This window comes from Wolffia australiana, chromosome 13 (assembly GCF_029677425.1).
Source record: "Wolffia australiana isolate 7733 chromosome 13, ASM2967742v1".
NCBI lineage: Eukaryota > Viridiplantae > Streptophyta > Magnoliopsida > Alismatales > Araceae > Wolffia > Wolffia australiana.
In genome coordinates this window covers 4,792,132-4,817,361 of record NC_135847.1, presented here as the reverse complement: position 1 = coordinate 4,817,361, position 25,230 = coordinate 4,792,132, and the positions used below count along the sequence as shown (strand labels likewise).

The 25,230-nt window shown below is 39.0% G+C and overlaps 2 protein-coding genes across 2 annotated transcripts; one reads left to right on the top strand and one right to left on the bottom strand.

Annotated features, from left to right (window-relative positions):
- The first annotated feature begins 4,736 nt into the window (after positions 1–4,736).
- Positions 4,737–8,424, top strand: LOC144711401 (MA3 DOMAIN-CONTAINING TRANSLATION REGULATORY FACTOR 3-like). The gene is made up of 3 exons (XM_078585385.1): positions 4,737–5,114; positions 6,359–6,453; positions 6,587–8,424. The coding sequence occupies exons 1-3, from the start codon at positions 4,889–4,891 to the stop codon at positions 8,312–8,314; spliced, it is 2,049 nt and encodes a 682-aa protein (XP_078441511.1). The 5' UTR covers positions 4,737–4,888; the 3' UTR covers positions 8,315–8,424.
- Positions 8,425–21,636: 13,212 nt separating this feature from the next.
- On the bottom strand, positions 21,637–23,321 carry LOC144711065 (uncharacterized). The gene is made up of 3 exons (XM_078584989.1): positions 23,093–23,321; positions 22,863–23,007; positions 21,637–21,950 (listed from the first exon to the last, which is right to left on the bottom strand). The coding sequence occupies exons 1-2, from the start codon at positions 23,254–23,256 to the stop codon at positions 22,863–22,865; spliced, it is 309 nt and encodes a 102-aa protein (XP_078441115.1). The 5' UTR covers positions 23,257–23,321; the 3' UTR covers positions 21,637–21,950.
- Between the last annotated feature and the right edge of the window lie 1,909 nt (positions 23,322–25,230).

Here is a 25,230-nt window from a genome sequence, read left to right as displayed (position 1 = left end):
CTTCTTCTTGTTCTCTTCGACAACCTCCCTTATCCGAGTGCATAACGTATCAGTTCTATTTGAAAACAACTCCCTTTTTTTTGCTACCCTCTGCATTACTGCACCTCTGACTTCCTCCAGCATGTCGATGATTGGCTTAGACCTGGCCTGCATGATGTAGTTGTTGAAGCACTCGCAAATGTTGTTGTCGATCACCTCACACCTTCTGTCCTCATTAATGTACGCCCTGCAAAACTTCTTTATACCTATATCTTGGAAGTCTTGCGCGGCTTGTGGGTTCACACTGCTCATCTCCCTCATCAGCTGTTGGAAATCTTCGTGCGTGGTGGCCTTCGTAGCTTTCCAGAATAAGTTCTTCAAAAATGCCGTGGAATGTCCTTTCTTCTTCCAATTCGCGTAGATATGCCGAGCACAATTCCTATGCTCCGCATTGGGCAATAAGGAGGACACTGCGTTCTCTAGTCCCTGCACAATGTTAGACGGTACACATCTATTAATGTACTACACGTGTTTGACAGTAAGCGATAAGAGTCCAAAGAAATAAATTAAGTACCTTCTGCTGATCGCTAATAATCGTCCAGCCATTTCCGTCCACCATTCCTAGATCATTCATCAGTAGCTTAATAAACCACGTCCACGAAGATTGATTTTCACCTTCAACTACCGCCCAGGCGATGGGGAACATTTGATTATTCCCGTCCTTGCCGACATCACTCAATAGTTGGCCTTTCAGTTCTGTCTTCAAAAAATATCCGTCCATTCCAATGACTCGTCTACAACCTTCAAGGAACCCTCTTGCTATCAAATCGAAACATATGTAGAGCCTCTTAAAACTAACCAAGGAATCTGGGGTCGCTCTATCGAGAACCAGCTCAAAAGTACCACGCCTATTTACCCTCTTTAACTCGGCAACATATGCGGGAAGCATGTGGTAATGGTCGTCCAATATTCCTAGAAGCTTCATGCGCGCCTCGGCTCTGGCTCTATAACATGTTTGTTTTGAAACAGTGATTCCGAACAGATCATTTATTTCCCGCATCATATCTGTCACCTTCATATCCAAATTCAGTCGAATTTTCTCCAAGAAGTGTTTCACAACCGAGTGATAATTAGCTTGGCTATTCCTCGGCGTCCTGCTGCACATATGTGTATCATTAAGCGTTTTCACAACAAACGCCTCTATCCTAGCATCCAAACTAGCATATATCCTCCACGGACAATTTCCCTTGCAGACGACCTCCACTTTCCGGTCACCGGACCTCGGAAAAGTGATGTTGAATCCGTTCCAAATAGCGTGGTCCTTCACAGCTGCCCTAAATTGCGATGCCGATTCAAACTTCATGCCCACTTGAAATATAAAACTCTCAGTGGGGCATCTCGGATTATACGTATTTCCCCTGTATCTGTACCTTCAATTTTCATCATCGTCATCGATACCATCGGGGGTTAACATATCATCCTCTGAATCGTCATACTCGCTATGATCTACCAATTTGTCATTCCATTCCTCACTGGAATATTCGTCTGGTGCACTTAAATACACGTCACTTTCCTCAACTTCCTTACATATATCATATTTTGAGTCATCATCGCTATTATACTCAGAACCGAACACCTTGCACTCGTCATCGGCCATGTTAAGTGACGGATGGTAAATAGTAATAGAACATGCGTTAACACCATAAATTTTTGTCATACATGTTTTATAAAAAGATTATACAATCCACAGACATATTTATAACTCTGCAGAGAGTTCAACGCCAAAAAAAGTACATTACCAATTTTAAAAAAAATTTGAATCATCAACGCGAAGAGGGTTAGTATCGCGATGTACAAATATATCTCAAATAACATTGGAAATAATTAAAAATTAAAATTATAAGACGTGCAGGAAAAATAGAGATAATAAAATCTTACATTACTTGAATCCAAGCGTCCACTGTCGAAGAAGAGAAGAACGCCTAAAAGCGCAAAAAATAGATGACTATGATGAGAAGAGGACAACTCTTCATATTTTTCATAACATAAAGCAAAAAAAATTCAAAATAAATTAAATAGGGATCACACTTCTTGTTCTCACCAATAAGTATGAGAAAGAAACACCATATCCTCCGTGATCAATAGAGAAACACCAACATCTTTGTCATGAAAATAATCTTATTCATCCAAGAGATATAAAGAGAGAGAGAGAGAATAATGATACACATAATAAGAGAGAATTGCACGAGTGAACTCAAAACATTTATCCCAAGCGAGAGAAAGGAAATGCGGGAGAGATAACTTATACGAATGCAAGAGAGAGAACGACACAAATTTTAAAAATAAACATGGTAAGATGAAAAGAAGAGAGAGAAAGTTAACTTTTACACCGAGTCAAAAAACGCAGCTCACCGTAAACATCATTTATGGCAGAGAGGAACTGAAATTTTGAAATGCCATTGTATGAGATGTTTAAACTGATAGAGAAAGTCACATGAGTGGAGTGTGAAAGTTCTACATGAAGGCAAAAATAACAGTCATAAATAATCTTTGATGAAGAGAGAGAGAGAGACTAAAATTATCAAAATGTCATTGAACAAGATGTCAAAACTGATAGAGAAATTTACACGACTGTAGTCTGCAAGTTTTACACAGAGACAAAAAACAACAACCCAAGAAATTCTTCATTTAAGAGAGAGACTGCAATTTCCCAATGTCTTGTTAATCAAAAGAGCAGCTCAAGGAAATCTTCCTTTAAGAGAGAAAGAGATCGTAAAATTTTCAACTGTCACTAAACAAGATGTGAAAAATGAGAGAAAGTTGCAAGAATGGAGTTTGAAAGTTTTACATAGAGACAACCAAATAGCCCAAGGTAGTCTTCATTAAAGGGAGAGAGACTGCACAATTTTCCAAATGTTACTGAACAGAATGCTAAAAATTAATAGCAGCCCTGGGTAATCTTTATTTAAGAGAGGGACAGAAAGAAGAACTTTAAAAAGTCATTGAACAAGATCTTAAAATTGACAGAGAAAGTTACATATGGGCTTCAAGAGAAAGAGAGAATATCATCGGTATTTTGAGAAGCAGTAATGCATGTCCATCTGGAAAGAGAGAGAAAGAAACCCACATGTAGCTGAGGAATGCGGTAAACCATGAAATCTAGAGGGAGACACAGAAAGTTACATGAATCGAAGAGAGAGCAATAAAATATGGGCTTCAAGATAAAGATAGAAGATCATCGGTATTTTGAGAAGCAGTAATGTATGTCCATCTAGAGAGAGAGAGAAAGCAACCCACACGTAGCTAAAAAAGCAGTAAACCATGAAATCTAGAGAGAGATAGAGAAAGTTACATGAATGGAACAGAGAAACCCTACTCGTGGAACTCCCATAGCCAGGAAGAAGCTCGCAATGATTCCCGTAGCCAAGAAGAAGCCCCTTCTCCCTCGCGCCCTTTCTTCCTCCTTCTCCACCGTCTCCTTCTCCTTCGTTGCCTTTCTCAGCTCTCTCCCGGGTGACTCACATTGGGCGGGCTAAAATCTTTCTTTCTTCAAATCGCGCTGTGTCGTGGAATCCACGTGGCTGCCACATAGATTCCGCCTAGGTGGACTCCGCCGGAACTCCACCTGGCAGCCACGTAGACTCCACGTCACAGGCTGCGGACCAAATGGGACTTCGGGCTGTGTCGCGGCAAAAAAAAAGTAAGGGCTGTAACTCGAATTTTCGAAAAAGTTCGGGCCACACCGTGATATAACCCCTTAAAAGTTTGGTGACTATATAGGTTTATACTTTTTTATTAGGCTTGCAAGGGACAAGTAACTTTAATTATACAATACTGTTTTGTTATTTTCCGGTTTCTACACAAACCTTCCCCTGAATTTTCTTTGACAAATCTGTCTATAAGAAATTATTCTCTGTGCCGAAGATTTTTTTTTCTGAAACTCAATGTTTCATGTCTACTGAATGTCAAGTGTACATTCACAGTCTGAATGTCAAGTTTCTGATAGGTCTAAATAATCCCAATTCATAAACTTGCCCACCTCATGATTTCATAAAAATGGAAGAATCCCTTGAGTCTCTACAATCTTAATTCCTAAAATTTCACTCATAATCATGTCATCGCTACTCAAGGTTGTGAAAGATTTCTATAAGTTTGAATTCTTAAAATCAACTCACTACTTATTTATTCAAGATTTTAATAGGTTATTATAGCCCCAAATCCTGAAAAAAAACCCTTCATTATTTCATATAAATATACCATTTCTGGCATAATTATCCTACCCCCAATAGGGTCGTGGACGGACAACGGATGACGTTTATTTCCGTCCCTTCGTCAAGACGGACGACGGAAGACGAGCCACGTCATCAAAGAAAAAGCTGACGTCACCTATTCCGTGGATAAGACCGAAACGAAGGCACGGATAAAAACCCTAATCCGTCTGTTCCTCCCACCAAAACGCCTCATCAGGCCAGCCCCAAAACCCAATCACAACAAGCCACGTGCCATTTCCTCCACGTGTGAAGTTCCTGCTCGCAACGCACTTATTACGTGCATATCAAAACACACCAATAAATCTTCCGTCTCTCTCCGACAACAAAACGCATCATCTCGGCGGTCCCCAAACCCAATCAAAACTTGCCACGTGTAAAAATTATACACGTGGCGTTATTTCATTGGTGAGTTGACTTCGAACGTGCACGTCAAAACGTAGTTATAAAGCTGGCCTCCTCGTCTTCTTCTTCTTCTTCTTCTTCCTCTTCTTCATCTCTCTGGTGCAGTACTTCTAGAGAGAGAAAGAGAGAGAAGAGGAGAGAGTGGGAGGAGAGAGAGAGAGAGAGAGAGATGGAGGCTCGATTCTAGGGTTTGCGGAGGTGGAAGTGGTGTTGGCGAAGTGGTCGATTTGGGGGAGATGGCATCGAACGGCGGGGAGAGCTTCTTGACGGATGATCAGAGAGAAGTGATGAAGATCGCGGCGGAGAACGCGAATGGGCAGTCGTCTTCTGCCAGATTGACCTCCTCCGTCGTCCAAGACAATGGTCCCAGGCCCGTCGGAGTTCGGCCCGCCGTCAAAGGAAACCCCGGTGTTAGGCATGTCCGACGGTCGCATTCGGGCAAGGTCGTGCGCGTGAAGAAGGGTGCGCGTTCTTGGATTCTTTGGTTTTGTTTTTTTTTTAAGTTTTTTTGTGATTTTTGTGGTTTTTTTTCTTTTTTTTTGGTGTGTAACGATGTCGGATTAGGAATGTTTGGACTGGGGGTTGTACTGGGTGGAATGTGTTTTTTTTTGCGCGCAAATTTGATGATTATTTTGGCTGGTTTGTTTTGAATTCTTGAGGTGATTTACTCGTGGGTTGATGATTCTTTAGGAAAATTTGCTGTCTTAATCTGAAAGTCATACCCTTCAGATTTCTTTAGGAATAGATTCAGCTTCACACTTTGTGATTTTTGTGGTGTTTTTCTCTTTTTTTTGGTGTACAACGATGTCGGATTAGGTATGTTCGGACTGGGGGTTGTACTGGGTGGAATTTATTTTTTTCTTTTTTTGCGCACAAATTTAATGATTATTAATGCTGATTTGTTTTGAATTCTTGAGGTGATTTGCTTGAGGGTTGATGCTTGTTCCCGAAAAATTGCAGTTTTAATCTGCAGATTTCTTTATGGATAGATTCTACTTCACACGTTGAGTTCTTGTTCGTCTTGTTAGTGCACGAATCGGAAAGAACTTAGATCACGAGGTTACGATTACATCTTTTAAGCAGGAGATCCAGTCTTTGGCATCTTTTACGTTTAATTTCACCCGTTTTTAGAAGTTTCAACTCTTGATGATACTCAAGTGATGTTTTTCTACTATGGTTTGATGGCTGTTATGCTTACTTTTCTCATTTTTTACTTTTCTCTTTATTATCAGGGCCATGAAATTTTCATCATTGTAATTTTCTTGACGCAAACTACATAATCTTCTGTTTTTTCGCATGCTTCTTTGCTACATTCAGACTCTGTTCTGACCTGACTGTCCTGATGAATGGGTTTTATCTAATGTTTTTTCTGTCTCTTCGTTTCTTCTAATTCTTTTCATATCTGTCTCATATTTGGTGCCAGAGTTTTCTTTCTGTGGTAGCCTTTTAACGAAATGAGTTAGAGGTTACGTTTAAATTCCTATTCTCTTGTTTGGACGCATCCCATAAATCAGAATTTGGTGCCTTTTAACTAGGCGTTTCATGAGTGTTTTGTCAGACAGCTTATGCGGTTCGAATTTTGGTCGGAAATTATCCGAAAACTTCTGTTGTAATTATCGTGCCATATATATTGGTATATGTAAATATATTTCCTGAATCATGGCTCTAATGTTTTAGTGTCTATTCTCTAATTTATCAATTAATAGATGGTGGCGGCGGCAAAGGAACTTGGGGTAAATTGCTTGACACTGACGCGGAGGCTCATCTAGATCGAAATGATCCCAACTATGACAGCGACGAGGTGCAATCTCTTCTTCTCTAAATGAAAACACTAGCATAGTTTAGTTTGCTCAGGGACTTCCCCTAATTTTATCCGTTTTCTTCTTCTTTACTTTTAAAGCATCATCTTGCTAATGATTTGGGCTACATTTCAGGAACCCTATGAGCTTGTGGGTGCCACAGTTTCCAACCCACTAGAGGGATACAAAAAAGCCGTCGTACCCATCATCGAGGAATATTTCAGTACTGGCGATGTTGGCCAGGCTGCCTCCGACCTCCGAGAGCTGCCGACAGACGAGTTCCATCCATACTTTGTGAAGAAGCTTGTCTCCATGGCCATGGACCGGCACGACAAGGAGAAGGAGATGGCCTCTGTTCTCCTCTCCTCTCTCTATGCAGATACTATAACATCAGCCCAGATCAGCCTTGGGTTCACAATGCTTATCGACTCAGTCGATGATCTGGCGCTGGACATTGTTGATGCGGTCGATGTTCTGGCATTGTTCCTCGCCAGGGCCATTGTTGACGACATTCTGCCGCCAGCCTTCCTCGCCAGTGCAAGGGAGAAGCTCTCTGGCTCGGCTCAGGGGCTGGAAGTCATCCAAACGGCTGAAAAGAGCTATCTTTCTGCACCCCACCACGCCGAGGTCGTCGAATCTCGGTGGGGCGGCACGACCCATCTCACGGTCTCCAAGGCCAAGAAGAATATCTCGGAGCTGCTCAAGGAATTCCTCAAGAACAGCGACACAGTCGGGGCATGCCGCTGCATAAGACAGCTCGGGGTCCCCTTCTTCCACCACGAGGTCGTCAAGCAAGCCCTGGTCCTTGCCCTCGAGAACCCGTCCTCCGAGCCGTTCATCCTCAAACTCTTGAAGGAGTCTGCGGAGGAGATGGTGATCAGCTCCAGCCAGATGGCCAAGGGGTTCGCCCGGCTGTCCGAGACCCTCGATGACCTCTCCCTCGACATCCCCGGTGCCAGAGCCTCGTTCCAGGCCTTGGTCTCCAGGGTCACGGCCGAGGGCTGGCTTGAGCCGAGCGAGGAGGAGAAGCTTCGGAGGTACAAGGAGCAGGTGGCTGTGATCGTCGACGAGTATTTCCTCTCCGGGGACGTGGCCGAGGTGGCTCGGAGCCTGGAGGAGCTGGCAGCACCGGAGCGGAACCCGATCTTCGTGAAGAAGCTGATCACTCTGGCCATGGACAGGAAGAACAGAGAGAAGGAGATGGCTTCGGCGTTGCTCGCAGCGCTGCACGGGGAGGCACTGTCAACGGAGGACGTCGCCGGCGGGTTCTCGATGCTGCTCGATGCCGCCGAAGACACGGCACTCGACGTGGTGGACGCCGCCAACAAGCTGGCCCTGTTCCTGGCACGGGCGGTGATTGACGAGGTGCTCGCGCCGCACAATCTGGAGGAGCTGTCCGGCGGCGGCGAGACAGTGCCGTCGGCCAGGGCGATGGTGGCGGCGGGGCACGCAGGGGAGCGGCTGCTGCGGTGCTGGGGCGGCAGCACGGGACGGGCGGTGGAGGATGCCAAGGACAGAATCGAGAAGCTGCTGGAGGAGTACGAGAGCGGGGGCGACGTGGGGGAGGCGTGCCGGTGCGTGCGGGAGCTGGCGATGCCGTTCTTCAACCACGAGGTGGTGAAGAAGGCAGTGGTGATGGCGATGGAGAAGAAGCGAGACCGGGTGCTGGAGCTGCTGAGGGAGAGCTTCGGCGAGGGGCTGATAACGAGTAATCAGATGGCGAAGGGATTTGGGAGGGTGTGGGACGGGATCGAAGACCTGGCGCTGGACATACCGGATGCCAGGGACAAGTTCATGGGGTATGTGGAGCAGGCTAAGAGCCAGGGGTGGCTGCCCTTGGCCTTTCTTCTGCCTGGAGCTTGAGTGCTTTTGGTGTGCTCTTTTTTTTTTTCTTTTTTCTTTTTCTAGAGCAAGGAGTTCTTCCCTGTGAAAACAGTCTGTGTTTTGCTTTTTCCATCAAAGCGTTTTTTGCCTCTTCTTCTCTTCTGACCCTCATACCCTGCTTGGAGTTCAGTTTATCTGATTCCCTGAGCATTTTTTTTGTCTTTCTGGAGAATTGGATGGAAACACACAGGTAGAGAGAGAGAGAGAGAGAGAGAGAGAGAGAGAGAGAGAGAGAGAGAGAGAGGGAGGGACAGAGGTAGAGAGTGAGAGAGAGGGAGCGAGGGACAGAGGTACAGAGAGAGAGGGACAGAGGTAGAGAGAGAGAGGGACAGACTTAGAGAGAGAGGGAGGCAGGGACAGAGGTAGAGAGAGAGAGGGAGGGACAGACTTAGAGAGAGAGGGAGGTAGGGACAGAGGTAGAGAGAGAGAGGGAGGGACATACTTAGAGAGAGAGGGAGGTAGGGACAGAGGTACAGAGAGAGAGGGACAGAGGTAGAGAGAGAGAGAGGGAGAGAGGGATGGAGGGAGGGACAAAGGTAGAGAGAGAGGGAGAGAGGAATGGAGGGATGGAGAGAGGGAGAGAGGGAGAGAGGGAGGGACAAAGGGAGAGAGAGAGGGAGAGAGGAATGGAGGGATGGAGAGAGGGAGAGAGGGAGGGACAAAGGTAGAGAGAGAGGGAGAGAGGAATGGAGGGATGGAGAAAGGGACAGAGGTAGAGAGAGAGAGAGAGAGGGATGGAGGGAGGGACAGAGCTAGAGAGACAAAGAGAGGGATGGAGAAAGGGACAGAGGTAGAGAGAGAGAGAGAGAGAGAGGGATGGAGGGAGGGACAGAGCTAGAGAGACAAAGAGAGGGATGGAGAAAGGGACAGAGGTAGAGAGAGAGACAGAGAGAGAAACAGAGACAGAGAGAGAGAGACAGAGAGAGAAACAGAGACAGAGAGAGAGAAACAGAGAGAGACACACACACAAAGAGAGAGAGAGGGAGGGACAGAAAGATGGTTACATAACTAGCATGATTACATTATTGGCGCTCGCTAATAATTATACTCTCCTCTTGATCCACTTGATCTTTCTTAAGAAAATTGGAAACTAACACAGAGAAAGAGAGAGAAATGATTAAATCATTAGCATGGGTTAAATATTATGTTTTACTTTTCAGCTGCCCGTCATGCTTGATTCTCTTTTTTTCTTCCAGTAATTTCTCTGGAACAAGAGAAATGATATATCTAAAATGTCCAAAGAGAGTAATGATGAGAAAATTATTATTGTAAGTTGAAGATTAGTTTTTTGCATAAGAATTGGGCCAAGAGCAGAATGTATTGGTATAACAAACCCTTATGACCATTTTTGCTTACCAAATGATTTAATAAAACTGCCATCTGTCTTGAAAAAATTTATTACTGTAAACTGAAGGATAACAAAGTAATTTTAAAATTTTTATTTCTTTCCCTTGTCAATTCACACTGAGAAGTTACCGTTGTGAAAAGATATATCCTATCACATAAGTTTTGCAGGTCCCCATTGTTAAATGGAGATATAAAGATGAGAGTATTGTCATAACGCCCATAATATGTTCCCTCTTCCTCTCCACCTCCAATAGGGCTTCTGATATTCTTCCTGATCAACATAAATGATTATTTTGATATCTATATATTTAATAATCCAAAATTATGTTTTGATTTTTTTCATAGTTTATAGAATACTGTTACTTTTGTGCCACAATTAACTGGGTGATGCATATTGAAAGGAAACCATCTTGATATAACAAGCTGATTAAAAAATTGTCAAACATAATAACAAAAGTACTATTTTGACATAATAAGCAGATCATGACATGATAATGAGGCCAACTCTCATCAAAGCTGAGGTGTGCAAATTTGGTTAGTTATCCTAGGTCATGGGATATGAAGTTGTGATATTTTCCATGTACCTAAGTATATGATTAGATTAGGGAATATCATACTTCTTGTAATCACTCATTCTCATGGACTTGGTGCTGTCATCTGAAGTAAATGAGCACCCTTGTCAATATATGGCTGCAGATTCATCTTGAAATGGCTGACTTCAGGTGTAAAGATGAATGATGCTACCAACTATTGTCAACTATAACTTAATCTGTCAATTCATCAAGTTTCCATTCTTAAACATAGTATGATTTTATTCCCTGATTATTATATGATAATTACTTTCTCTTACTTAACCTCTTCCTTGATTATAAAGATTCAATTCTGAAATTTCATTGATTTTGATAACATTAAAGATTAATAGATATATGTAATACTTTTGTATTGAAAAGATATGTAAAAGATGAAATAGAAGTTGATTAATATTGAACAGATATATGTATATAGGAAGAGAGTTGGATATTTAATATACATCTAATCCAATTCAATTGTGAGTGTGAAAAAATGAGAGTTAGATATTTAATAATTCAGAAATGCTATTAAAAGAGTTTTGAATGAGATAAGAATTGAGAAAGATATGTATGTGAAATGAAACATATATTAGTATTGATATTTTATGCTTAATAGATGGATACTAGGTTTGAAGTAGATATAAGATGTACAAGATAGGCAATGAAATCAAATTGAATGCACAAGTAAATAAATAAAGTAATCAGAATTGAAGTAAATTATTGAGCTGACAATAAAAACATTGAAACTATATACTAAAAAATTTATTGCCAAGTATTTTGAATATTGAAAGATATGCTTGAAAGTGAATATCCAATCTATAAGCATACTGCTGGGTTCTAGATTCCTTGACATGGATGAAGAAATCAAAATATTCCGCAGCGGAAGACTTGAAGGGAATCAAATGACATCAATAAAACCATGGAACAAAGTACCTTTACACGAATTGCATCTGTGATTTCTTGGATACCGGAGCGAGCCGAGTCAAGCTACTCAAATGTGCAACCTTTAGATGTATCCACGCGATCCTCGGCACATCAGATCTCCTCCTCGTTGACGAGCCCCGTTCAACCTCAATCGCCGTCCTTACGCCGTCTCGATCGCATCGGGAGTGGAGAGGAGTCATGGGAGAAGGGAGAAGAAGGAGAAGGCCCTATTATACTGGCCTGGGTGAATTTCCTTCATGGCCTTCCCCTATTTATACTAAGTGGGTATTTTTCATAAAAAACCCCAAAACTTAAGTATATCTTCCGACGTCCAAAAGACCATTTGCGTGTGACCCTCTAGGCCCATGTATCAGTATAGTTAACGAATCCAGTGGCCTAATAACCTTATTGGCCTTCCAAATTAATTAACTATATCATCATGTAGATTAATTAATGTTGGATCGATTTAAACCAATCGATAGGTCAAGTTTCCAACACGTGGGGTGCCAAGCTACACCTCGTGTTCTAGAAGATACAAAGGAGTGTGTATCGACTCACTCATGGAACCTCTTCGTCATCTGTTACCATGTGTGTATAATCCCTCATCCACTTGAGCACCCATTATCTATCCTTAGTGTCTCCACACTAATGGCTACGGGACCGGCCATACTCATCATATGAGTGAGGCTAGATAATGCTATTCTATCTAGATACTTCGATGTCCTTCTCGCTTATTCTTCAAATAGGAATGTTTAGAACACATGATTAAAGACTAGTGATCTCCGTATTACGATCTCATCATAATTCACCAAGTCCGATCATGTATTCATGGACTTTATTATAAGCATCGCACGTCCACTATATTATTGAACATGGAACGAGATGTGGAATGTGTGATTGGCTTGCTGGCCACATATATTTCCATCACATACATTAAAGGGAATATATTTAGTAGTGGCCTTGGTGATTGAATAACATGTTGATGAAATGAACCCCATGCTCTATGCTTTAAATATATTTTCTTTTCTTTAGATCTTGTATCAAAATTTGTTTAAGGGATAAGGCGTTAGCATATTAGAATATCCATACTAATTAACATAGAGAAAATCCAAGGAAAAGGGACTACCCGAGATAGGATAAGGGATTAGCCTAAATTTGTATATATATATAAATATATATATAAATGTATATATATATATATATATATATCCTTACCTCATCCCTTTTCATTGTTATTAATACATTCACTTATTATATCCCTACTAGAAATAAAGAAACCTATAATATAAATTTTTAACTGATTCACTTGCCTACCCAACATCAATAATAAAAATCATAATTCGATTCATTTACTTACTGAAATTAAGCATAATATATTTGGTTCAAAATTTTATAAAAAACCCTATTAGTATTTTCTCATACTTTGGGATGCCACAAGCAAGATCATTAATTATACATTCAGCAAGAAAAAACTGAAAACTTCTTACCCAGAAAATATGTCATAAGATGATTTGCTTCACTAAATGGTGGAATTCGTTTTTAATCCTGAATCAATTAACTTGAGATAATTTATGAGCATACATACAATGAATACTAAAAGCATTAATTTATGAATCATATGGACAAAATGAATAATTTAAATTCTAAGGATTAATACAATAGGATATAAAATTTCTTTGCATTATATCATAATTTTATAAAGTTATAATTTCATTTATCCACACATAAGACTCACTGGGACTTCTTTAACATATCCCCCTATCATTACTTCTGAATTTAACCATTCCGAGATACATCAATCTAGTCTGTATTATTTACACTAACTCAATCCTCATAATTTCTCATGAATACGCCCAGACCGACAAAGTCCACTACTGTTTCAAACCCTTCACTAGATTGATCTTAAAATAGTGATGAGAGAATATATTTTTCCATATGTTTTTTCACAATATATATTAGAATTTTTATTCTACGTAGCATGTTTTTTTAAAATATTACGACCTTCAGAAGTATCATATATGCGATATCATCACAAAAGAACCTCAAAATTTATATATTTTATCTTTTTATGTAAAAATAAGTTTATCTTTAGTTCATATTAAGGCCAAAAGACAGTAATAAAATTAATTTATATGATAGTTTTTCATGTCTTTTAGTGCCCTTTTTGAGCGAGTTCTCCAGTGATGGTGGATTCATGCATGGTTCTCGTGGACTATGAAATTGTTGCTATTTCGGGACCCACATCATATAATTTATCAAATAAAATGTATCCTGATTTAAGTCCAAGATTTTGCATAGTTCCTTTTCTGAATATATTTAATCCTGGCCATTTGATTATTTGACCATTATAATAGCGTATCTAGATTTAATCCTAGACACTTGATTTTATCCTATCTAGATTTAATCCTAACCATCTATCTTATCTTATATTAAATCCTGACCGTCTACTTCTCATAATGAGTATAGGTACATGTTCAATTCTGACTAGTCTGTTGTTATTTAGAATCCTATTGGTCAATGAAGATAATGACGAGGTGTTGCTCTGGAAATAAGCTCCTCTTTAAGTATTACCTTGTCTAATTATTAATCTTCCCATTCCTTAATAAATGTTTCAAGAGAGCCATGGGAAAACTAGTCAGTGGATTACAAGTAAAATAATATTTCCAATCCTTCGTTTCCTTTTCAGTCTTCTAAAACGTTGTTATAATATGATTATTAAAGTAGGATGGCTTGAATTCTTTTGTGCTAGTAAAATCATTGATATAGATTCAAATTAATATTTCAGCATATGAATCGTAAGAAAATACAATGAATGATAAGTATGAATAAAACTATAGCAGTTTCATGCATAATTCAGTGATTTTCTAGATTAATAATACTAGTTTTTTATATGTCTTACAGTGGCACCGATTAATGATAGATATCATGAAATAGATTAAAATTTTGTTATAATATTTTTTTATCCACTAATGTCTGAAATATGATTTATTTACCTGGACATGGAATTATTGGCTAATACAATATGCTCAACTATGAATATCAATTCAGTAAATTAGGAATCAAAGTCACAAGTATAAATTTGTTTGTCAAGTAATGTGGATGCGTTTTCTATGCAACCCCTTAGTGACACATATCATATGTTAAAATGCATCAACACTTTTCTATATATTTATCTAATGATATGAAGATTAATCATCAATGAAATGGATGGATAGATAAATATTGATGCAGAGCCTCAAAAACTTGACCATTAAAATAGATGTACAGATTCCATCAGTCAATAAACATCATTTTGTCTGAAAATTAGGATCCAGATTAATTAAAAAACGTTATTAGTTCTAATTAGTGTAACTTAGCCACTAGCTGGTGTATCTAAACGGTTGGTTATCACAAACATAATACTTCATACATTAATATTATACAGATTCCATTCATGTCAAATTCTGAAACGAATATAGTTTCCGAGGATCTGATATATGTATAAATTATCAACTATATGCATTGAAAAGTGAATATTGATGCAACACCTCAAAAGCCATATCATTAGTAGGATGATTCAAAAGTGGCTTGTTTAAAACGATGATCCATTAGCTTTTTCAGATTTCATCAGCACACAAACATCATTTTAACTGAAAATTAGGAGCCTTAGTAATTTTAGAGCCTTATTAGTTCTAAGTCATGGACCTTATTCACCAGGTGACCTTCATAAATGGTTAGTGATTGAGAACATTGTAGTTAATTCAACATACTTCATTTATTTCACAATGTTTATTTTTACTAAAATTGTAATATATATTGTCTTTCTTAAACTGCTTAATTCTATTATAGAGTGTTAAAATTATTATAATAAATTAAAATAGATTTGATATTCTATTTATAGATAAATTAAATTTCTAAGTGAGATAATATTTTCTCATATTTATTTTCAAAAGAGGGATTAAAATGGCTTTTATCAAGATTAATCAGCAGCCTGCCATATGTCACATTCCTTTTTGACCATTTTGTTAAATGATTGGCCATCACAATAGTGGGAATATGCATCATTATCTCATCTCTATTTGTGTTATTGTTATGATCTAGACATAGGACTGATCACATGATTTTAAGTGCAGGTGACAATGGATCGACAAGATGATCCAGGATCTGCATTGTAACAAATGTGATGGAATAAGCTAGACACATGTCAGCATAAAAAAGATGCAATCAAAAGTGCAGTAAATGATGTATTATTTTCAGTAAACTTCTGCCCACATTGTGATGCATTATCCAGAGTTATAAAATGCCATCTGTCACATTGGAAACCTGTCGGACCACATAAAAATTTGAACTTATAAAAATTTATTATTTTTTCAGTTTTAGGGACATGTGAAGGGGTGCAAAAATCCAATAAATTATCTTTTGGAGCTCAGCCCCTACATTGGTTTGCTAGAAGGACACACTGCCTATTATTCTTTATTATTAATCCAGATGACTATGACGGAATCTAACAGATTGATAAGTTTATCTAAATTTTAAAAATATTTTATAAAAAATCCTATACCACCATGTGTTATGAAGTTATTCGCTTTTAAATAAATATATCAGTTAATATACTCAAACCACCAATAGTACTTAAGAAAAAATGATATTTCAATATTTTTTAATAGAATAAAAGATCTTTTTCTACTTGAGTCTACGGTTAAGCACATCCAGATAAAAATGACACATGACACTGGTAACGAATTTTATGAATAGTTGACATTTTATAAATTTGTGAACAACATGATGACCATTTTTTACCTGGATACACAAATAAAATATTTTAAATATTTTTTGATGTATCCTTTTTATAATGTCGTAAAAAAGTGTGGTTTCTTGATGAGTACGTGAGAAAAATATGTATTGGTTTTATTTATTTAATTCTGCTAAAAATTAATAAAACTTAAATGAGCGAACATTAACAATATAAAAGCACTATAAATTAACATCAAAAGAAGCATAATTTAATAAAATCCAAATAATAGGATATTATTAAATCATTTTTATAGATATAGGACACCAATAATACTGTGAGGATAGAGTTTTCCATACTAACTAAGTTTAGGGCTTCACGAGATTCGTGTGTTTGAATTTATTTTTGAAAAAATGGAATTAAGCCTTGTGCTTAAAACTGCATATTTTATGTATTTGATACTACATTTTAATCTTTCTGGAAAAAATTTAAACACTTTTATACTTTTTGGGCTTATAGAATAAAGATATATTCTTATTTGTCGTTGGAATAAAAATTTTGAGACCAGGGCTTGATTGAAGTGAGAAAGATATTTTGAATACTTTAAATTGAACGGAGGTTTTGAAAGTTCAAGTGGAATTTTATTGAGGGATGAATATAGTGTTTGGTTCAGTGCCTTGGTTCAACCATGGAAAAATATGGTTTCCATGATACGGAAGCGTGAATCAATTCAGAATCAATCTTTAAATCAACACATTATATATATCTTGTGGAGAACTTGTTCCACCTTTGACTTGCTTCCTTTTAGAATGTTATGTAGACATTCACCTGCCCTACTTTTAGAAGTATCCACACGATCATGTTGGTCTCCAATCTCCACTTTTTCTTCTCCAACTCTTCTTGAGAATTTTGAAGATCTTCTCACCATGAAGACACTCTCCTTGGTTGAGTGGATTGATGGAAATATATGTGGCCGGCAAGCCAATCACACATTCCATATCTCGTTTGATGTTCATTGGTAGAACATATTCATTATGGTGCACGTGTGATGCTTATAATGAAGTTCATGAATACATGATCGGACTTAGTGAATTATGATGAGATCGTAATACGGAGATCACTGGTCTTTAATCATGTGTTCGAAATATTCCTATTCGGAGGATACGCGAGAAGGACATCGAAGTATCTAGATAGAATAGCATTATCTAGCCTCACTCATATGATGAGTATGGTCGGTCCCGTAGCCATTAGTGTGGAGACGCTAAGGATAGATAGTGGGTGCTCAAATGGATGAGGGATTATACACACATGGTAACAAATGACGAAGAGGTTCCATGAGTGAGTCGATACACACTCCTTTGTATCTTCTAGAACACGAGATGTAGCTTGGCACCCCACGTGTTGGAGACTCGACCTGTCGATTGGTTTAAATTGATTCGAAATTAATTAATCTATATGATGATATAGTTAATTAATATGGAAGGCCAATAAACATTATTAGGCCACTGGAGTTGTTAACTAGACTGATACATGGCCCTAGCGGTTCACATGCAAATGATCTTTTCGACGTCGGAAGATATACTTAAGTTTTGGGATTTTTTATGAAAAATACCCACTTAGTATATATAGGGGAAGGCCCGGAACAAAACTCACCCAGGCCAGAATTGTTCAGGGGCCTTACCCTTCTTCTCCACTCTCCATGCCCGATGCGATTGGAGCGACGTAACGACGACGGTGGAGGTAGAACGGGGTTTGTCAAGGAGAAGGAGGAGATTCAACATGCCAAGGATCGTGTGGCTGATAACATGCAAATTAATATACTTAATTACTGAATTATACATTCTATTTATGTGTTTTAATGGTCATATTTGCATGCTATCATGATAAAATACATTGAAATCAGTTAACATGTCGTTTTTCTATTATTTCATATTTTTTATCATTTTTTACATGGAATTTGACATTGTTTCAGTGAAGAAATATTTTTACATGATTTTATTTGCTTGGTTTAAGGTCAGTAAATCATCTCCTGATTTTTCTGAATTTTCCCATATTTTTATGAATTTTTCTCTATTTTTCTGACCATTATTTAGGCAAGAAATGATTTTTATTTAATTAAATAATATATTGATTATTTATTTTGCATTTTAAATGCATTTAAAATGAATATCACGTCATTCGCCGAATTGGGCGAATGAAGGGATATATTAATTAAATAAGAAAGGAGAGAAGAGAGGAGAGAGATAGGAAAAGTCAAATAGAGTGATTAAAAGAGAGAGAGAGAAAAGCGGAAGAGAGAGGAGAGAGAGTAGAGCGGCTAGAGAGGAGAGAGAAGAAAAGATATTTAGTAGGAGGAGAGAGATTTGAAAAGTCAGAAAGTGCGGCCGACGCGGACAACGAGGGTGCACGTGTCCCGAAACACGGAAAGCGAGAAAATCAAGCCCATCCAATAGGAAATTCCGATTTTTTAGAGAAAATAAAAGAGATCCAACGGCCCACATTTGATCTCACTAAAACTGCGATATCTTGAGATCTAAAACTCCGATTGGGCTGAAATTTTGAGGGCAGGTTCGTCTTTTCCTCTACAATCTGGACGATTGGATCTTTAAATAGAGGTCAGAAAAAAAGGCGAAATTCACTTTTTTGGAGGCTCTCCCCAAGCAATTGGCCAGGAAGGACACAGGAGGCATTCTGGAAGTCGTCAGATCTGAATCTTTTTATCAAATTTGTAAGTTTCTGAATTGTATTTGATCATCTTCTAGAACGATTCGAAAACGCCTTGGCATGGGCGAAATGTACATGCCCTAGATTCATGTTTTGAATGCATCAGCACTTCTTTTTTATTTGGATTCAAGATCTGACTTTTGATAATTAATTCTTAATCATTTTAGGACATTTCTGCTTCATTACATTTTTAATTTAGGGTCGAAATTGGGGCTTTCCCCAATTTCTTCACTTTCTCTCTCTAGGTTAATTTGATTTGTTTCTCTCTCTAGATTTCGGATTTTATTGTTTAGGAATTTAATTTAATATATAAAAAACCCAAAAATAAAATTTGAACCGAAAATTCATCCATTTTGAACTCCAATTCAAAAATCACTTTCTTGATTATTAATTTCCCAATTTTAATTCTGAAAATTATTATAAATTTTATTAAATTGGGAAATTAATAATTTATATTTTTATGAGCTTAAAATAATAATAATATTCTTATCTGGAATTATCTGACCGAAATCAAAATTAAGTTTTACTTAATTTTGATTATTTTAAGATTATTATTTAATATTAATTGAATTAAATATTGCAAAATTCAAAATTACTTGACTTGATTCATAAAAATTGTTTGAAAATTCTGAATTGTTGCCTCCTTGCGGATCGACCCCTTGCTTGCTCTATATTCTTATTTAGTAATTAAGGGAATTATAAATTTATTGCATAAGTCTAAAAAGCGCAACGACCACGTAATTTTACGTGATTTTTCGGCTTATCAGTGGCTACGCTTAGAGGCTGCACATTTAAGCAGCTCAACTCGTCTCACTTCGGGATCCAAGAAATCACAATTGCGATCCATGCAAAGGTACTTCATTTCATGATTTTAATGATGTCGTTCGTTTCGCAAAAGTCTTCTGTTGCGGATCGTGTCCATTTGTTCATCCAGATCTAGGCCTCTAGAACCCAACATGGAGAAGTGCGCAGAATGGAGAAAGGGGGCTGCCCAGCTCTGTTGGCCTGGGTGCCTAAAATGGGCGCCCCTTTCCCTATTTATATTCAAGTTTTTGCAAAAAAATCCATCAAGCAAAATATAGTCACCAATGCCCCATGATCTTATGCGTGTGACCCTCTAAGCTCGAGTATCATACTAATTAATAACTTTAGTGGCCCAATAAAAATTCTTGACAAAGCTTATTAATTAAATATATTAACATATAGATTAATGAACTAAGGATCGATTTAACCCAATCGATAGATTTGGTTTTCACACCATGGGGTGCCAAGCTGCACGTTGTGATCTAGAAGATACAAAGTAGTGTTTGAAATATCTCATGGAACCTTTACCATCATCGATTACCTATAATGCATCATCCGGGTGAGACTCTTGAACGACGTAGGGTATGGTTAATCATCAAACCCTAATCCATCATTTGATTAGTTCTAATGTGTAACGGAGATCATTGGAGAATGGCATCTCCAATATTCTCACTACTGTGGCCAGGGATTAGCTGCATCGTCTGCCTTGAGTCAGTCTCTTCGTATACTGAGGGTAGATGATCCTGTCTTGACCACTCAATCATCATGAGCTTCTTACTACATTCGAACTATGACTTGTTTGAATCCTATCATTAGAGGCTCGTAAGTCGTAGTCAAAATATAGTCATCCATTCATGAGTTGTCCTTGGTGTCTCAGGTCAGTGTATCACTTATACAACCGTGACATGAATCAACCTGATTGACATTTAGGTATAATACCATTCAGGGATTCGTACGAATCAATTCAGTGACCTCTTTCTCCAAAGAGCACCCATTATCTGTCCTTAGTGTCGCCACACTAATAGCCACATGATCAATTGTACTTATCGTATAAGTAGGATTAGAGAGTTGTTATTGTATCTAGATAATTCAATGTCCATCTCGACTATCCATCAAATAGGACTATTTAAAATCAATGTTTAAAGACTAGCGATCACTGTAATATGATCTTATCATAATTCAATATGTCATTGCATGTATTCGTGGACTTCATTATAAACATCTCACTGGAATAATAATGAGCGTAATATTTTATTTTTAATGGACTTAAATAATCATGGTGGTGTGATTTGGCTTGAAGGCCACATAATATCCATCAGTATCAACATGTTACACTTAAAGCATATATCTACCAAAACTACCGTTGACTGTTGAGCAGCAATATTAAATACATGATCTCCTATAGAAATGCTACTTTAACCTGAATCTGTTATGATATAAAATTATTGAATACTTAGTTGAGTATCCCTTCTTATGTAGATTATGTTGATTACATTTTATGTAGGTAACCATAAATTGTATGTCAACTTCAATATTTATTGAAAGAAATCCTAACCTAGCCAGTGGTAATCTATAAGAACCTTACGTAAAGGTATTTTCTAGTGTTCTCCTATTGGCTTTTTTAGTATCATATTGAATTTCCTTTGAAATGTTATTTATATCTTTTTCTATAAAGGAATGTAATTCTAAAATATAGAATAATATTGGATTATGAGATAATTTTGTAGAGTCTGACCTAATATTATCATTTCCTGTACTCCTAGGATTGTGATTCTTATAGAATTAATGCGCTATCCATATAACTTATTTATTGTACATACAAATGAATTAAAATAATAAATTAGCAATTTTCAACTTTGAGAATAACATATGTAAGAAAGCATTCACTGATTGAAAATGAAATTTTCTACACTAAAGAATTTGTGTACTTGAAAAAATCTTCCACTGAATATTTTTTCCATGGCTCACATGCTGAAACATTCCTTGAGGCATAGGAAGATGATTGTTTAACAAGCAATAAGAAACTATCGGATTTCCAAATTTTTATAATGTATTATAAAAAGGGACATGACGAAAAGGGCTACATCTTCAGAGACGGATCCATTGAAAAGATTGACCATAAATTAGGATAGCTTCGGTATGGTAGGAGGGCCTAGGCTTCCAGGCAAAAAAAAACTAGAAATAGTGATTCTGCAAGAGGTGTAGTTGAGTACACAAGTACGTGACATGAATCGAATACATGAAAAATTATCATAAAAATGTATGTTTATTAGTGTCTTATGGCATATCATGGAACTAAAGACGAATATATCTCCTCAACAAGACAAAAAAATAGTAGACTTGATGATTTTTTTGATTATCACAAATCTCATATGTGACAAAAACACGCGAGGACGCACCTGTTTGCGGGACTTAAACCAACACCTTATGGCACGAGCTGACGACAGCCATACACCACCTCTGTCAACATTCCTGAGGGCACTCCTCTCTTTCAAGAGGATTCACGGCATGCCAAGCCTTGGAAAGGCTCTTCCCTCTGCATTGAATTAAACCACGTGTCATCATCTCCATCTGTCACAATCCCTGATCACGACGAAACACAGAACGGACACGTAGAACGAAACAAAAGAGGAATTCTATTAGAAGTAGCTGTGTTTTGGATGGAAGAAATGCCGAAGAAAAAGTTCAAGAGATGAGAGAATTGAGGATAGCTACCAGAAAAAGTAGACAGTGAATTTTATTTATCCAGACTATTTCTATGGGATCCTCTGCATCTGTAGAAGTTATTAAATCATCCCTGATTGAACGTGAATATAATTTTGTGATTTTTCCGCGATATGGTCCGTTCAAAAAAGTATCGTACATTTTAGGCTACAGATGAACATCACGGGGCTGATGACAGTTGAGATGGATTGATGAATGACTCAATGGCTATCATTTCCAAGTCACTTTTCTGTCTGTCCCTTGCCATCATTCCTTGTCAATTCGTGTCCATCAAGCCTAACTAGACATGGTTGTTCTGTTCTGTTCCTTTGAAACGAACAAAAAATTCGCACAAAAGAACCGCACAGGTTCTTTGTTCTGTTCTTTTTTTGTGCAAAAACGAACAAAATTCACACATTCGAACAAAACTAGAACAAAATTTGCACAAAGAATTGAAACCGCATACAGGTGTGTGCGATGATCTGTTCGAGAATTTGATATTATTATGTTCTAAAAACCAAAGAGAACCCAAACTATTCGCACAAATTCGCGCAAAAGGAACCGAACAACCATGTCTAAGCCTAACTCAAAATTGATGGTACCAAGCTTCAACGTCAACGTCATCGTCATCCCTGACATCGGCGACGTGACGGTTGACGCATGATGAACCCTAGCTGAGGCTTGTTCTATGATTATGGGAAAGAATTGAAATTCAAGATTTTTGGGGAAAATTCCCCTTTCTTACCTAGAGATTCGACTCCCGAATTTCCCCATCGCTTGAGCTCGGATCGGCAAATGACAAGCTAGAACAAGCAATTTGTCGGTCCTCTCCAGCTTTCCCCAGCTTTTCCTCCAAAATCCGCAGCGACGAATCCAACCGCAAAATCCTCCTAAATTCATCGTATTTTCATTCAACGCAAAATTCACAAACGACGGAGAATGAATACGATGCAACGGAGAGGAGATCTAGGTCACCTGTGGACGTCGAGGAGCTTATCTTCGCAGACGGCGGCGAAGGAGTTGAGGAAATTGGCGGAATTGCCCATGAAGATGTTCACCAGGTAGAGCGTTCTTCGGTCTGAGATCGCGACAAGATCATCACGGCCATCGATTTCTTCATCGCCGCGATTCTCCTGCATTTGATTCAGTTCGAAGATCGATCGAACCAACAATGAAATCGACGATGATCGGAGTAGAACTGTTGAGTTTCGTTTAGGTAGTTATGGAACGGGGACGCAGGACGGGACGGGATGATGATCGTCCCGTCCCCGCGTCCCAGTTTTAGAGGTTTGTCTGCACCGTCCCATCCCAAATATTTTCATCTACGTCTCGTCTCATCTCGTCTGGAAACCATCCCATCTGAGATATTCTCGTCCTCGTCTACGTCTCGTCTCGTCTGGAAACCGACCCATCTGAGACATTCTCGTCCTCGTCTCGTCTAGAAACTGACCCATCCGAGACATTCTCTTCCTCATCTAAGTCTCGTCTCCTCTGGAAACCATCCCATCTGAGATATTCTCGTCCTCGTCTACGTCTCGCCTCGTCTAGAAACCGTCCCATCTGAGACATTCTCTTCCTCGTCTCGTCTGGAAACTGACCAATCCGAGACATTCTCTTCCTCGTCTAAGTCTCGTCTCCTCTGGAAACCACCCCATCTGAGATATTCTCGTCCTCGTCTACGTCTCGCCTCGTCTAGAAACCGTCCCATCTGAGACATTCTCTTCCTCGTCTCGTCTGGAAACTGACCCATCCGAGACATTTTCTTCCTCGTCTAAGTCTCGTCTCCTCTGGAAACCGTCCCATCGGTAACATTCTCGTCCTCGTCTACGTCTCGTCTCATCTGGAAACCATCCCATCTGAGACATTCTCGTCCTCGTCTACGTCTCATCTCGTCTGGAAACCATCCCATCCGAGACATTCTCTTCCTCGTCTAAGTCTCGTCTCCTCTGGAAACCGTCCCATCGGAGACATTCTCGTCCTCGACTACGTCTCGTCTCGTCTGGAAACCGTCCCATCCGAGACATTCTCGTCCTCGTCTATGTCTCATCTTGTCTGGAAACCATCTCATCTGAGACATTCTCGTCCTCGTCTACGTCTCATCTCGTCTGGAAACCATCCCATCCGAGACATTCTCTTCCTCGTCTAAGTCTCGTCTCCTCTGGAAACCGTCCCATCGGAGACATTCTCGTCCTCGACTACGTCTCGTCTCGTCTGGAAACCGTCCCATCGGTAACATTCTCGTCCTCGTCTACGTCTCGTCTCATCTGGAAACCATCCCATCTGAGACATTCTCGTCCTCGTCTACGTCTCATCTCGTCTGGAAACCATCCCATCCGAGACATTCTCTTCCTCGTCTACGTCTCGTCTCCTCTGGAAACCGTCCCATCGGAGACATTCTCGTCCTCATCTACGTCTCGTCTCGTCTGGAAACCGTCCCATCCGAGACATTCTCGTCCTCGTCTATGTCTCGTCTCGTCTGGAAACCATCCCATCCGAGACATTCTCGTCCTCATCTACGTCTCGTCTCGTCTGGAAACCGTCCCATCCGAGACATTCTCGTCATCGTCTACGCCTCGTCTCGTCTGGAAACCGTCACATCCGAGACATTCTCGTCCTCGTCTACGCCTCGTCTCGTCTGGAAACCGTCCCATCCGAGATATTCTCGTCCAGTCCGAGAATCGGGACAAAAGTCACCTTAATGTTGGGCTCCCACTCAGCTTTTCCTCTAGGATCACTTGGCTTTCCCTCTTGGGCTCTCGTCTCCCTCTCAGCTCCTACTCGACTCCCACTTGGTTCCCACGAGAAAAAAAATTGTCCCGTCCATCAGAATGGATGGTTTTCTCGTCCCCTGGCAAAATACCATCATTCTTCATATCTACTGGCAGACAATTCTACGCCCCGTCATTCTTATAATCTCCCCTTTTGGGTATTTTTCTTGTTCATGGATGAAATACCACCTCTTCTATATTTTTATCGAACCAAACATTGTTTAATTGTGTGCATGTCCCTATCTTCTATAAAGTTTTTGGGACTTATATAGTGAGTTTGGAAAAATGAAGAAGTCCTTGATCTCGAAATTTTTCCAATATATTTTTCTGTAGTACCTACATCCA

Bases quoted from the DNA above. Each gene is read 5' to 3' on its own strand.
- LOC144711401 (XM_078585385.1), top strand. From the start codon at position 4,889: ATGGCATCGAACGGCGGGGAGAGCTTCTTGACGGATGATCAGAGAGAA. The intron at 5,115-6,358 runs GTGCGCGTTCTT...ATCAATTAATAG, and splicing joins GGTCGTGCGCGTGAAGAAGG to ATGGTGGCGGCGGCAAAGGA. The intron at 6,454-6,586 runs GTGCAATCTCTT...GCTACATTTCAG, and splicing joins CCAACTATGACAGCGACGAG to GAACCCTATGAGCTTGTGGG.
- LOC144711065 (XM_078584989.1), bottom strand. From the start codon at position 23,256: ATGCAGGAGAATCGCGGCGATGAAGAAATCGATGGCCGTGATGATCTT. The intron at 23,008-23,092 runs GTGACCTAGATC...CGATGAATTTAG, and splicing joins AAGCTCCTCGACGTCCACAG to GAGGATTTTGCGGTTGGATT.